Source organism: Zootoca vivipara, chromosome 6, assembly GCF_965207765.1.
Source record: "Zootoca vivipara chromosome 6, rZooViv2.hap1.1, whole genome shotgun sequence".
Taxonomy (NCBI): domain Eukaryota; kingdom Metazoa; phylum Chordata; class Lepidosauria; order Squamata; family Lacertidae; genus Zootoca; species Zootoca vivipara.
This window is the reverse complement of record NC_142589.1, coordinates 47608353-47622963: the sequence shown is the minus strand read 5'-3', so window position 1 is coordinate 47622963 and position 14611 is coordinate 47608353. Positions and strand designations below refer to the sequence as shown.

Sequence of the window (14611 nt, the reverse complement as noted above, 5' to 3'; positions counted from 1 at the left end):
CAGAGCCAGGAATAGGGAGGGCTTTAAGGTGAATGTGACAGACCCACCACATCACTCCATCTAAGTTTGTTTAGAATCAAAGAACCATAGAAATGTGGAGTTGGAAGGTACCCTAATCCAATCCCCTGCAATGCAGGACTTTTTGCTCTGCAGAGATATGCCAAGAAAGAGAGAGGAAACAAACACCCTTATTGGAAATAAGATCATGAAAAACTGACCTACACAGCTGCAGTCATTGAAGAAAGGCAGCTTTGGCAAATGCACCATCTTCCTCAGGGCCACAGAAGCAGGTGATACAGCAAGCCAGGCAAAGAACTTCAGAAGCACCACCCAAGTTCCCAGCTAGTGAGGCTATTCAGGGGAAAGTGGGAATACTTGCTTAGATCAGAGCATCACAGGGTGGGGAGCCCCAAGCTCCTATATAAGCTCCCAGAATGAGTTGCTCCCACCTAAGGATGGATGACGTTGATTTTGGTTTCTCACATTTTCTCCGGTATGAAGTTCAGCTTTCCATAATTCTGCATCAGTTTGTGAAGATTCTTTTTTAAAAAAGCTCTCCATGAAAATTCATCAGCATTTTAGTTTTTCTTCAAATCTATGCATCTTTTGTTCGCAATTACAATAGGCACTCTTTTTTTTTTTTGCAAAGCCAATGTATCACAATATAATGTGTCACTGCTTGTTATTTTCACTAATGTATATATTTGTATGTGCATTTCACGCTGGTAGACACACTCCCGTACATAACACTTGGCTGGTTGGTGTGACTTCCGAAACATGGTTGTGTATTGTTTCAGAAGGCTTCCAAAACATGGGTTCACGTGTTGTTTCAGAAAGTGATAATTTGGTAGGTTTGCCTTTAAATATGAACTGAATTGGGTTTCTCCTCCACCCCTACTTTCATTCTGCCTCTGCTTGGCTGACCTGAGGGCATTGGCAACAACTCTGCCTCAAGTGAAGCAGGAACATTTAGCTTTTTCATAATAATAATAAAAAAGGTTTCCTAATCTTGTTATGTCACTGAGTGCTCCACCCTTTTGTACTGTGCCATGATTTGGATTTCAAGGAACTTGGCTTTGCCATGAAAGGAGGCAAGCAAGTTATGTAAGACATCAGAGTCTGGTTTCTTGGTTCGGGATCACGGAGCAATGTTTGCTCCCATGACAACCATGTAACCAGACACCTAGCAGCAGGGAGCTGGACAAAAGCTTCTTCAGAAATCTTTGGGGTGCGGCTGAAAGATGGAGCTCTGAGGTCAGCTGAGTACATTGATGCACTCAGTTTTGGGTTTTGCTTTCCTAGCAGCAGCACTGATGCTTGCTATAAATCCAGAGCATGATAAAGCCTGTATACAGAGAAGAACCTTTTCTGTCTCAAAATAAGGAAGAGGGGTAGAGGTAAAGAATTCACCACAACCATGCAAAAACTGAGGCAGTAGCATGTCTGGGCCCATGCAAGGACTTTCTTTCAATCAGGAAACTGGTCCACCTAGCTCAGTATTGTCATCACTGACTGGCAGTCGGGATTTCAGACTGGAGTTTCTCCCAGGCTAGGGTTGCCAGGCGTCCCCGGTTCCCGGGGACAGTCCCCAGAATTGCAAATCTGTCCCCGGACAAATTCTGACCCCAGACTGTCCCCAGATTTCATTAAATGGGGACGCCAACAGGAACAGCCGGAATCAACTCAATTGTTTGGTAGGGAGGAGAAGTGGGGAGAAGGCGCTGTGATTGGAAAGCACAGGCACACACCTGAAGACAAGGGGCTAATGAAAGGGCAGGCAGACAAGGGCAGGCAGAAGTCCATTCAGACAAGGAGGAAGAAAAAGGAAGCAAAACTGGCAGTCCTTCACTGCCGCCCAGTGGTAAAATAAAATACAGCACAATTTCAAAGAGTTGCTTGCAAACAATAATGGAAGTTAATGGGGTTGGGTGGGCTCATTGGAATGAATGGGCATTACTAACTCAGAGCCGTCATTTTCAATGGGCTTCCTTTGATTTCAGGCTAGTTTCCCTGTGCACCTCATCCACACTGAAGCGATCCTCAAGCTGACCAAAGCTACTTCAGCGTAGAGGGCTTTGTGCCACTTTACAGGAGGTTGGACTGGCCCCCTTGGTGATTGCTAGGCCAATATCTGTGTTCTCTTGTGCCCATTGTTTGTTTTGATTTTTCACTATCTAACTGATCCACCATTTCCTTTCCTCTACAGCAGGTCAGTGTCTGTCACAGGCAGCCACCCCAGCTAAGGAAGGCACATGTCAGAAAGTTAACTCTTTATCGACAAGTGAAGCACCAATAACAGCTTCCATAGTGCTCTGAATACAAACATGCTTGCATGCTTCTAGCCTCTAGCCAGCAGTCCACAGGTCTAGGCCCTGCAGAGCAGTTGCAGCAACATTGGGGCCCTGGCCCTCTTCCAGCTTAGATACCCTCCCCTGACTGGTCGCACCCATGAAAGTCACTGCTGTTCTTCTCTCTTCAAGCTCCTGTTTTGAGGAGACAGCAGGGCAGGAGAAGGTAGGGAGTTGACTGGCCCTTCTCTTGCCTGAATAGCTTCTTCTTCCTCCACCACATCCCTTGTGGCTTCTTCCATCTCAGACTGCCCGGACTCTTCCTCTTCCCTGTGGCACCAAGCCCCATAAATCACTGGGACCCTCTCCTGGGTCACACTTCTGGCCCCCTGACTCCCCCACATACCGTATTTTTCCATGTATAGGACACCTCCATGTATAAGATGTCCCCTACTTTTGGGGACCCCAAATTTAGAAAATGGGCATATGCACTATCTGTGTATAAGATGCCCCCAGATTTTTAACCTCATTTTAAAGTATATATTTTAAAAAATACACAGAAAAGTACGGTACTCTTTGGAGCCCTGCCAGTATCCCACTGGAGCTGTCTGGCCAGTGTCAAGTACAGGGGGCAATGCACTGCCCCCAAACTGAATGAGCCGCTCACATGATGGGTTTTAGCCAGGTAGTTGGGGGACCTGTGGGCCTCCAGACATTACTGGACTCAACTCCCACCAGACCATGAGGATAGCACATGGTCAGGGATGTGGAGGGCTGCATCATGTGGAGGGTTGCATATCATCTGGAGAACTACTGGTGCCCAACTCCTGATCTAAACTAACCTAAAAAGCATCTAAACAAAAAAGAGTAGTATGTAGGGGGAAAGAAGAGGTGAGGCATGCAGGGATGGGGTAAAGTCACAAGAGGGCTCTGCATCCCAACAACTGAGGGTCAAGGCAGACTTCAAAGCTCAGCTCACATTATTCTGTTGCTCCAAGGATGAGCTGGGCTTCCTTTTTCTGAACCAATACAAGAAGTATTGGGAACTTCAGCACCACTTGATGCAAGTGGAGCACTGTGGGCTCAGGTTTTTACTGCTGGCATACAATTCTTCCACCCTGATGGTATGGCAACAGAAAAGAGAGCGGGCAGAGCTCTGAAAGACTACAGACTGCTGCCTGCCATCCCTGGGCCAACCCTGCCATTCAGTGGGGTGAAGAGACCCACTTCAGGTGGCACCACAAGGGAGGGAATGGGTGAAGGCAGGAACTGGTGTCTCTCTGGTGAAACAATGGGTCCAAGACTCGGAGCATTTTAAAAAATAGAAGTCAGTCTCTAGCCCTCCTAGAATGAAAGTTATCTAGCAAAATGTCCTTCTAAGTGATTTCAGTGAAATGAGTCACAGACCCTCCAAGTACCCCTATTTTCCAGGGACAGTCCCAGACTTACAGAAACATTCCCAGTTTCTGATTTAATCCAGGAATGTACTGCTTTTCCTTAGGACGTCCCTATTTTCATTGGAGAAATATTGGAAGGTATAGAGTTATCCAACCCCCCCCCCAAAGCCAAGGAGATAAACAACTATACAACCCTTTGAAGACAGCCCTGTATAGGGAACTGTTTTAATGTTTTATTATATTATATGTTGGAAGTTGTCCAGAGTGGCTGGGGCAACACAGTCAGATAGGCAGGATAGAAATAATGAAATGATGATTATGCAGGAGGAATAGGATGCCCCTATTTTCATCAGATAAATGTTGGAGGTTTTGGAGTCAGCCTGGTGGTTCCTGGATTTCAGAGATTTTTAACCAATGAGTAAAGAGTTGTGATTTATGAGAGAGTTGTTTAGACACCAGATGATAGGAATCCCTGAGGTCCTGGACCTGAGCAGGGTTCTGGTGGCTTGGGAGCCAGTTAAAAAGGGCTCATGGGAGGAGATCTCAGGACCTGGGTCACCCCCTGCAAATGCCCCATGTTTAGTGAAGCATTTGGAAGAAGGAGAAGATTGTTAGTGCAATCAGTCTAATGCTTATTATTGTCAGATCACAGCCTTAGGAAGTGAGGATCATTGTAAATCTCAGGGATATTATGACTTTCAGTTGTCACTCAGGATAGGTCTCGGCCCTTTTGCAGGGTTTTTTCTTCCTGGTATCTGCATCTCCTTCCTGTCTAATTCTCTGCCCCCTGACAGCAACAAATTGCTCTGATCCACCCAACCTGACCTGTAGTGTAGCAATTCATGGCTTTCTGCATTCAACTCATCCAATGCCCCAGTTCCTCCAAATGTGCCATATTTGGCTCTGGCTTTAGCCAAATCCAGTGCATAACAGAAGATAAATAAATCCAATGTTCTCCATTCTTGCAAGATTCTGTTCCAAGGGAACTCATGCAAGGCTTGTGGCTATGTTTTGCCACCTCACATGCTACTATGCTCAGATCTTTTTCTGTAAATGTTCTCTAATCCTGTGGTCAAGCAAGAGTTACCACACTGCAGAAAAAAACAGTGGGGGGGACACACAGAGAGAGAAATATAAAACTTTTCAGATTGCATCACCTAGTCAGTCTTCTTCTCTGTTTAGTGATGTCACTCTCTCTCTCTTTTAATTAAAAATATCTTTATTTAATACCATACATAAAATACAAATCAACATAAATCAACAAAATCAACACAACACAACGCAAATATAAAATTATAGAAAATTAAACAAACTTGTAAAGAAGAAAGAAAAAAGAAAGAAATCACAAACAAACATAAAACAAAGTAAACTTCCCAGCATTCCATATCAGTTCCCTACATACAAATAAATTTAACTATGCTTTCCTCTTATGAAACTAATTCCTTATTTCATGTCTCAATTTCTTCCTATATACATAATAAATCCAATAAACTTGTGCGAACTTAATCGACGCAGATCACCCACCTGGAATTTATACCTTCATTACAAAAATAATATTTCCATTCCTTTTCCCATTTTTGCTTAGGGACTTTTCTAACTATTGCTGTTAATCTCGCTAGGTTCATAAACTCCACCAATTTAATATGCCAATCTTGGATGGCCAGTAACTTGTCTCCTTTCCATTTTTGTGCAAGCAACAGTTTGGCCGCAGCACATGCGTACAATAGGATATTTCTTCTATCCGCCAGAATGTTTTCAGGGATTAGGCTTAATAATAATATCTCAGGTTTCCTTTCGAATGTCCATTTTAACATTTTTTTTAGCCTCTCATAAATTTCTATCCAAAAATTACTGACTCTTTTACAGCTCCACCAGCGCTGTAAGGTTGTGAATGTTGCTTTGGTTGTTGTCCCTCCACTTGCTTTCAGAGAGATTGAGGGAATTCCCATGACCGATATGACTGTAATATGGTTGATATGTAAATAATTGTTTAAAACAACTTACAAACTCAGAAATGTGGTGAGTCCTTCCTTTCCTTAGGCCAGCAAACGCAGTTTTAAGGTAGAGCACTGCAGGGGGTGCCAAAACAATGCTGTAGAATGGAGCAGGCGAGGTGGGGAGCCAAATCTTAGTACTACACAGCCCCCCCCCCCTGAGATCTGAGAGTCCAAAGTCTACCACTGGTACTGATCACCAACTGTAACAATGAAGATTTTATTTGGGTCCTTCCTTGTTATGCTGAGTTAACTTCTTACTTCTTTCCCTCCCTAAATATTCTGATCCTGTTATCTATAAAGCAAAGCCTACTCCCATTTCTTGGAGGAGGGATCCTAGTTGGCTTGAATGGGAATCTGCTTCTCCACTACACAGAGGCGTAGGAAGGGGGGAGCGGTGGGTGCGGTCTACCCCGGGTGTCATGACTGAGGGGGGTGGCAAAATGGCAGACGAGTGGATGGCACACCTCGTGCCCGGCGGCAGCAGCTCTTCTGACCCGGCGGCAGAGAGCAGCCCTCCCCATCCGTGGCGAGGCGCACCTGGCCGCAGCAGCTCCCTTGCCAGATCATGTCTGACTCAGCTGCGGAGAGCAGGAAGAGAGTAAGCAGCAGCTTCTCAGCCCCTCTCCTACCCTGAACTGTGGCACGTAGGAGGGCACCCTCCGTGCCCTGCCCCCCCCCCTCGGGAGTGCAGAGGCATATGCTCCACCGCTGCCACTACACACCAACTTTACATTTGTGCTTTTTCCTGGGGTGTGTGATGGACAGATACGCCTAATCCTTCAAGATTTCGAATCACATACACAGCCGAACTGGAAAGCTCAGTTTATCAGATTATGTTTGCATCACCATCACAAACAACAGCAGAGACTCTAAGACACGGTAGCTGTTCCCACGCTGCTACCATGGCTCTCTTCAGCTGGCTGCTGGTTATCTCCTTGCTATTGTAGGGTTTCTGGAAGAATATCCATCCAAAGCGATTTCCCCCTGGACCACGGCCTCTGCCATTCATTGGAAACTTGCTGCAGATCAATACGTGGAATCCCTTGAAGGGATTTGAAAAGGTAAGGTTGCTTTTTCTCCATGACCACCACCGCCGCCACCGTTGTCTAATAAAAGAGCTGATGGAGAACAAAGGAAGGTTGACTACCATTTGCTGGAGTAAGTGCAATTGGAAGAAAGGGCACAGCAGGAGGGTGTGCCTGCAGCTCACTTTTTTGCATGAGACTAAATATTTACTTTCCACTGGGCACAGGGAAAGTCACTTGGAAGCTATAGCAGGTGGCATTTCACTACCTGCTAAGTTACATATAAATTTGACTCAAGGAAATAACTGAGCATCTGTCTGCAATGAAAGTGTGTATGTGTTTTGTAAGGTTTTTGACAGAAGATGGGTACAGTTTGTGGGGGAATGGCTTCACAAGCCAATTCAGGACCTATTGTTGTTGTTTAGTCGTGTCCAACTCTTCGTGACCCCATGGACCAGAGCACGTCAGGCACTCCTGTCTTCATTTAGGACCTATGCCAGGTCTAAATAGTCCCATTGTGGGCTGAAGGCACAAAAAAGGAAGAGGCTATGTAGGAGCAAGGACATCTCATGATGCTATACCTCATTTTCTTTGACTCTGAGTAATGTTTATCCATGTGACATAGTTCTTCCATTTCAAGCTGTGGTTGTGAAAGTCTCTTATCCTGCCACATGTTGCAAGTATTTCTTTTTTTTAAAAAAAAAAAGCACCACAAAAAGCAGAAAGTGCCTTGGCTGATTTCCATTAGAAGAAAGGGAAATGCCCAGAGTTTTGGTAAAACATACATGCTGCTTACATTCTTTCCACAGGACATATAGAGCAGTTCACTCTACTATCACCTCTATGCAAATGATTAACTTCTGGATACTGCACTTTGCTAAGGCATATATTTATTGCATAACTGAAGAAAAGAGGGGGAGTACTTGAGTGTGAAAAGAGACTTCCTAATCTGCATTTTATTTGTAAGCCAGGTGGGGTGAAGCTTTTGTTTCCTATAAAAATACAAAGGAATGAGAATGTACATAACATTATCTGATGGCTCAGCAATTATCAGGCAAAAGGGATTTTTTTAGGAGCAGGGAGAAAATTCCCAAGTTGCATGAACAACAGTCTTCTGCTCGGTCTGGACTAGGTGACAGCATGGGTTTTTTCCAGTAGAGGGGTGGGCAAAACTTTTTTCTTTCACCCACTCCGTTGTGCAGCTGATCATGACCAAAGATTTTGTTATTTCATAATAACTCAGTTTATTTCATTTTTATTTATGGAAAAGAAAATAATTACTAATTGAACATCCCCTCTTCCTCCCTTTCCCCATCCCAAAGACAAAATTTAGATGTAAACAATAATAGTAAAGTTAATGAAAGCACTGAACTGCATAGAAACTGAAAGCTGCTAGTATTATTATTGAGATTGAGGTTGAATCCTGACAAGACAGAAGTACTGTTTTGGGGAGATAGGAAGTGGTCAGGTGTGGAGGACTCCCTGGTCCTGAATGGGGTAACTGTGCCCCTGAAGGACCAGGTGCGCAACCTGGGAGTCATTTTGGACTGAGAGTCAGGGCCGTCTTAAGCGTATCTGGTGCCCTTGTGCCATGGTGCGAAGATCCCTCCGGCGCCCCCCGCCCCATTTTCCAGCGCAGCTGTCTGGCGGGCGCAGCACGCAGCACGGCTGCTGTGGGCACAGCAGCGTGGCGCCCCCCCCTGGCGGCCCGGCACCCTGGCGCATTGCGCCACCCAGCCTTGCGTTAGAGCCGGCCCTGCTCAGAGCTGTCCATGGAGGTGGAGGTCAATTCTGTGTCCAGGGCAGCTGTTTATCAGCTCCATCTGGTACGCAGGCTAGACCCTATCTGCCCGTGGACTATCTCACCAGAGTGGTGCATGATCTAGTTATCTCTCACTTGGACTACTACAATGCACTCTGTGTAGGGCTATCTTTGAAGGTGACCCAGAAAGTATAACTAATCCAGAATGTGGCAGCTAGACTGGTGACTGGGAGCAGCTGCCGAGACCACATAACTCCAGTCTTGAAAGACCTACATTGGCTCCCAGTACGTTTCCGAGCGTTGTTGGTGCTGACATTTAAAGCCCTAAACAGCCTCAGTCCAGTATACCTGAAGGAGCATCTCCACCCCCATCGTTCTGCCCAGACACTGAGGTCCAGTGCCAAGGGCCTTCTGACGGTTCCCTCGCTGCAAGAAACCAAGTTACAGGGAACCAGGCAGAGGGCCTTTTCGGTAGTGGCACCTGCCCTGTGGAATGCCCTCCCACCAGATGTCAAAGAGAAAAACAATTACCAGACTTTTAGAAGACATCTGAAGGCAGCCCTGTTTAGGGAAGCTTTTAATGTTTAATAGACTATGGTATTTTAATATTCTGTTGGAAGCCGCCCAGAGTGGCTGGGGAAACCCAGCCAGATGGGCAGGGTATAAATAATAAATTAGTAGTAGTAGTAGTAGTAGTGGGAGACTGCTAACACAATCATATATTATGGAATGCAGCAGGTACATTCTGTTCTGGAGATACTTTGTTTGCATGCTGTATGAATGGCCACCTGTCTGCCATGCAGGAATCAAGTTTTTTGCCATCTAGCCAAGTTTTGCCTCAGTTTTTTCAGAGTGCTATGTCCCAAATTATATTATACCATTTTGTGTATTCAAACCCTTTGCTTCTAGCTTCCCCTATTCTTGCTGCCATTAACAAGTAACCAATGAAATGAGTTATCCAAGCAGGGTAGACCTGGATACAAAGGGTTGCAGCCAACTAAGTCCTACTCAGAGGAGACCTAAATCAGCCATGTCTATTAGTTTCAGTGGGTCTACTCTGAGTAGGATTAGTGCACAACAGCACTATCCCCACTTGGGAGAGAAACTAGAATTCAGAGAGAGACTGACTTCAAGACTGGAAGTAGAACAGAGGTGGGGAACCTCAGAACTCTCTGCAGGCCACATGCCTGCCTCCCCCTCCACACTTCATTCAGGCCTTGCGGCACATATTCCTTGAGTGGTTTTGCTTGGCTGGAATGGGTCTCCTCTGCTTTTCTGAATGGAGGGCAATATGGGGGGGTGTATGCACACACACACGCAGAAACTGGCATACTATGCAAAGGTAACATTTACATTCATTTCTTACTTTTGGCTCAGGCTGGCTTGCTAAGAATAACGTGATGTAGCTTTCAAGTGTATGATAACCTTTGTGGCTGTATTGGCAGCTATTGTTACATCTTGACCCTTTGGTTAACGAAGTCTGATGAAGGCATTCAAGCAACATCAGCGTTCAAAACTGTTCTAGGCGTGTTTTGCAACAGGGAATTTCATTACTGCAAGCAGTTTCTGAGCTCTGGGTACAGTACTACGCCTAAGATTTCAGATTAAAACTGCCCCTGCTGGAAGGAAAGGAGGAACTTTTTCTGCCTCCCCACTTCCAGCTACTCTCTGGCTGGAGAAGGAACCCTCATAAGTATATTAGGGGTGGGCAGGGGAAGTAGGGCTTTGTTTTTTTGCAGTCTTCAGATGAGGACTAGACCATGTGAAAAACGAACATAAGATTTTAGCTGCAGTTCATTCCTTTTCAGCTTTGTATTATTGTTATAAAAAGTGTGCCTATTCCAATCCCACCTACTTGAAGTTAAGAAAGAAACAGACCTGGAAATTTTGATCATGAGTCTCCTGTACCATGTCCATTTCAGCCACTTGAGAATGAATTAAAACCATTAACTTCTTTAAAAGACTGAATACATAAGGTCAGGCTCACTGGCTACCTCTTTTGGTCATACTAGCTGGAAAACAGTGGCAAAATTTGTCAACAACCTATGGTTGGTTCCCCACCACTGCTGCTGTTTCTCCTGGGTGCTGGAAGAAAGAAGCCTTTTGTGGATGTCAGCAAATTGGATTTCTTGCATACCTCACACATGTAAAGTTTTCTTTTCACTCTACATGCTGGAGGATGCACAGCTACATCTAAAGCGTTTGAGTTCCCCCTTGGCAGAAGGACACATTTCACATCGTCCATGCCTAGGGCTCTTCAGATGCTATTTCCACTCTTTCTACAAAATGCGCAAGATCAGGAAGGGTCCTTGAGCTTGGATGCTTCATTTCCACCCCCCTCCTATGCATCACACTATATGCTGAAGGTCACACCCAAACTGGGATGTCCCACAATCATTTTATCACTGGATATGCCTTCCACATACAGCCTGGGGAGTGGGGTGGGAACAAGTGAACTCAAGTGTACCTCCAAGCAACGTGATTTCTTATCCATTCATATGTCACTGAAAACCAAGCAATCTTTTAGTCTTCTGTCACTCTAACAACCAAGTCCTCCTCCTGACTACATTTTGCTTAGCTGCAGTGAAATAAGTAGGACTTCCTGCTAGGTGGGTGGGTTTTTTTGAAATGGAATGTCACTAAAATATGTTTCAGTCATTCAGATTTATTCAACCTTCTATGGAATGAGAATTTAAAAATGTGATTAGTTACCAAAAAGCACGATAGAAAAGATATTTCCAGTCAGTTGTCTGCAAGCAAAACAGAACACTAGAAAATCAACATGGGTGGATTTCCTATGCATGCTACTTTATATTCTTTTTTTCTCCCAGTAGCATGTTTACCATCAATCTCAACTGGCATGTCTTCATAAGTGAAAGAGAAGGCTAAAGTAACTGATATCTTAAAACCCAAGGCATCCAAAGATGGTTGAATCTCAACAAAGAATTTAAAATGCATTATTAAGCAAGTGCAGCTGGCTCATAGTCTACACAATAGAGTATGAAGAATACTGTAAACCCCACTAGTGAACACACTTTGTGTATCACTGCATGTTAGACATGTTAGACTGCAAAGTTAGACAGACAGCACATCCACAGAAGACTGCTGTAAAATAAGACACACAAATGTATGATACTACATTCAAGTTATTCCAGTAGGACTCTCAACCTGGGAACAATTCTGGAGAACAAATCAAAGTGCTGAAGTATGTTCTCAGTATTAAAACTTTGGCACAGTACCCCTTTTCAAACGACATGTCTTCTCAGTATTCTGAAAACAGGCCATGTTTCATAAGCACTAAACAAGAGGAGAGTCTCCTGTATCCTTAATTAAACATGGATTTCCTTGGGGGCATCTCTGTTGTGAATAAAGAAAACCATGCAGTGGTTGGCTATCCTTGGCAGAAATACCCTACATGTCTGAATTATAGAGATTGAAGATGGCAGCACACACATTCTCACACACAATTAGAGGCCTCTATTTGATTCTCGACTACTCTGAAGATGAGGCTTCTTTTTTAAAAAAGAAAGGCTACAAACTAGGTTTAATTCTAATACCAGAAAGAATCTGGCCAGCAAACTTTATGCAGCAGTCCTCCCCTAAACCTGTTGACTGTCGGAGTCTGCTCTATTAATCTTCCTCATTTTGCTGACGATATTTCAAATGCACAACTAGCATGACAATGCCAGTGAGGATGCAGGCCGAACCACAGACGAGATAAGCAATGCCCAAGAAAGGATTCTTTCCCCCCATCCAAGAAAGTGTGCTGAAAATGACCTTCTTGCCACCATTGAAAGAGAGGACAGGGTAGTTGTAGGTGACATTGAGCTGGTACTTGCCACGGGGCAACCCCACAGAGAAATTCCCCTGGCGGATGCGGGCGTACAGCTTGCGGAAGGTGGGCAGGGCGGCGATGCGCATCCACACAATAAAGTCTTCATTGACAAAGCCCGTGTTGTTTGGGCCCGTGTTGTTGCCCAAGTCGTAGACTGGGTAGGGCCAGTTGGGAGGTTTGATGGTGTTCTTGAAGGCCAGAGCCAGGCTCCCATTGACCAATTCGGGGTTCCGGAACTTGACGTTGGTGTCGGTCCACCAGGAGATGCCTCTCTTGTCCAGGGGCACAGAGACCATGGAGCCATTGGGAAGCACGTGGTAGAGGGCAAAGGTGTCATTGAAGAGGCTGTTGGCAACGTTCCCGCAGGGGGCGATAGGGAGCTTGTGGTCCTTTTGGTAAGGCTGACACTCTGTGATGGGGTTGGTCAGCGCCCAGGAGTCCCCGCTGAGCTGCGCGTCGTCGCGGGAGATGCTGTAGCGCCGGTTGTTTTGGTAGTAGTTGGAGAGCTGGTAGTAGAGGCAGACGGGCGCAGGGTAATCCACGGACAGCTCAAAACGCAGCACGCAGGTGCAAGGTGCATGGCGGGTGGGGCTGCTGGTGACGTTGGCGCAGCGAGAGCAACTGGAGCCTGGCGCGCCGGTGTAGTCGAGCTCCAGCTCGCGGATCTCCTCCGAGGAGAAGTGGAGCCCCAAGCCCAGGGCCATGAAGGCCGCGCCCAAGCAGAAGAAGAGCGGCAGCACCGTGCCGGCCGACAGCAAAGGCTGCCAGGCCGGCAGTCGCTGCTGCGTGAACGCCGTGTTGTCCGGCTTGTTTTGCGCCGTCGGGCCCACGTCCGCCGGGGCGTGGCTGCCGCTCACGTCGTACGAGCCAGAGGCCATGAGGTAGTCGGGGTGGTCGACCTCAGCAGAAGGGGCAGGCAGGCTCGGCGGGAGCCTGACCTGCTTGTGAGGGGAATAATTGCGCGCCAGTCTCTCTCGCGGCCACCCGGCGAGGGGCTGGCAGGGCGGAACGCACGCTCGGCCCTTCGCCGGCCAGTCAGTCAGTCCTCCTCTTCCGCTAGTCCAGGCAGCAGCAGGTGGCCTCGGTCTGCCTGCGACGACGCCCCGCAGGTGAGCGGGGCCACGCCCCCACGCACGCACAGGTGAGGGGGGGCGCCAGCGCGCGTACACCTAGTTACCACCCAAACGCCTTTTCGCGTGCGCTTGCTAAAGTGCGCGAGACGTCCGTTCAGCCTACCCAAGCCCAGGCAGCGGGGCTTGGTGGACCCCCGATTCCGTTCCCGCGCTTTCCCTTTCTTCTCAAGCTCCGCCCCTGTCGTCGGGCCAAGGAAGAGACGTCGCGCGGGCGCCTTCTTACACACCTGTGGTGATCTGGCCCGCTGGAAGGTGTGGGCGGGGCGGCGGCGGCAGGTACTGCTTGCCCAACCCTGCCAACTTCCACCTTCGTGGCCCCGCCCCGTCGGGACTGAGGTGCTAGCGCTGCTCAGGTAAGAAGGCGCGCTGCGGCGGAGCCAGGGCGCTTTCGGCTGCGCTACTGCACCTCGTTGGGACTCAGGAGGCACGGCGGCCACGCGCGGTCCGACCCCGATTCCCCCCCCCCCCCCGCGAAGAGGAATATTTATATTTATTTTGAAGAATTTCCTCTTAAAGAGAACATATTGATATTTTGAATAAACAAACATTTAATAGCTCACACCTAAGCTAAAAAGCTTGTGCATATACTTTCCATATGTTTATAAACCACCTTTCTTCATCATGAAACCCAAGTTGGCATACATATGCTTTACAGACACTGACCAGATCTGCTTAGGTTTACCTAAATGGTGACTTCGCCTGCCTTCAGACCAGCCAGTAGAGGGACCTGTGGCCTTCTTCATGCAAGGTTGACACCTAAAGAGAAATGCTACCTGTAGCAGACAGGAGACAGTGTTCCCATGTTGCCACCCACAAAGCTTTTGACCATGACTGAATCTGCTTGGTGAATAAGTTGCTACTGAGCATTATTTATTTCTAAAGCATTTCTTTTGCAATATAGGAAGCAGTCTCAAGTGAAACCATTGACCCATCTCGTTCCATATTATCAGTGTCAAGGATGAGCAGACTTCAGACTTATTGGATCTTCTTTGTGTTTTTTCACTAAAACTCAAATTCTGCTAACCAGAGCTATGTGCAAAAGACACAGCAAGAATGAAAGAACAGTACTAGAACTGAATTTAGCTCACAGTGCTTTTACACAAAAGTCTACTCCTGGTTCGTCATGTCAGCAACCTGATTCGGGTGGAGAAAAGTTGTTTTTTGTTGCTATCAT

At 46.6% G+C, this 14611-nt stretch overlaps 1 protein-coding gene across 1 annotated transcript; it reads right to left on the bottom strand.

Moving 5' to 3' along the window:
* Nucleotides 1-11114: 11114 nt before the first annotated feature.
* On the bottom strand, nucleotides 11115-13764 carry CDC50B (cell division cycle 50 P4-ATPase accessory subunit B). Its single transcript, XM_060275948.2, has one exon. It carries the CDS (start codon nucleotides 13180-13182, stop codon nucleotides 12100-12102), a length of 1083 nt encoding a protein of 360 aa, XP_060131931.1. The 5' UTR covers nucleotides 13183-13764; the 3' UTR covers nucleotides 11115-12099.
* Between the last annotated feature and the right edge of the window lie 847 nt (nucleotides 13765-14611).

Excerpts from the sequence above, each read along its gene's own strand:
- CDC50B (XM_060275948.2), bottom strand. The coding sequence starts at position 13,182 with ATGGCCTCTGGCTCGTACGACGTGAGCGGCAGCCACGCCCCGGCGGAC.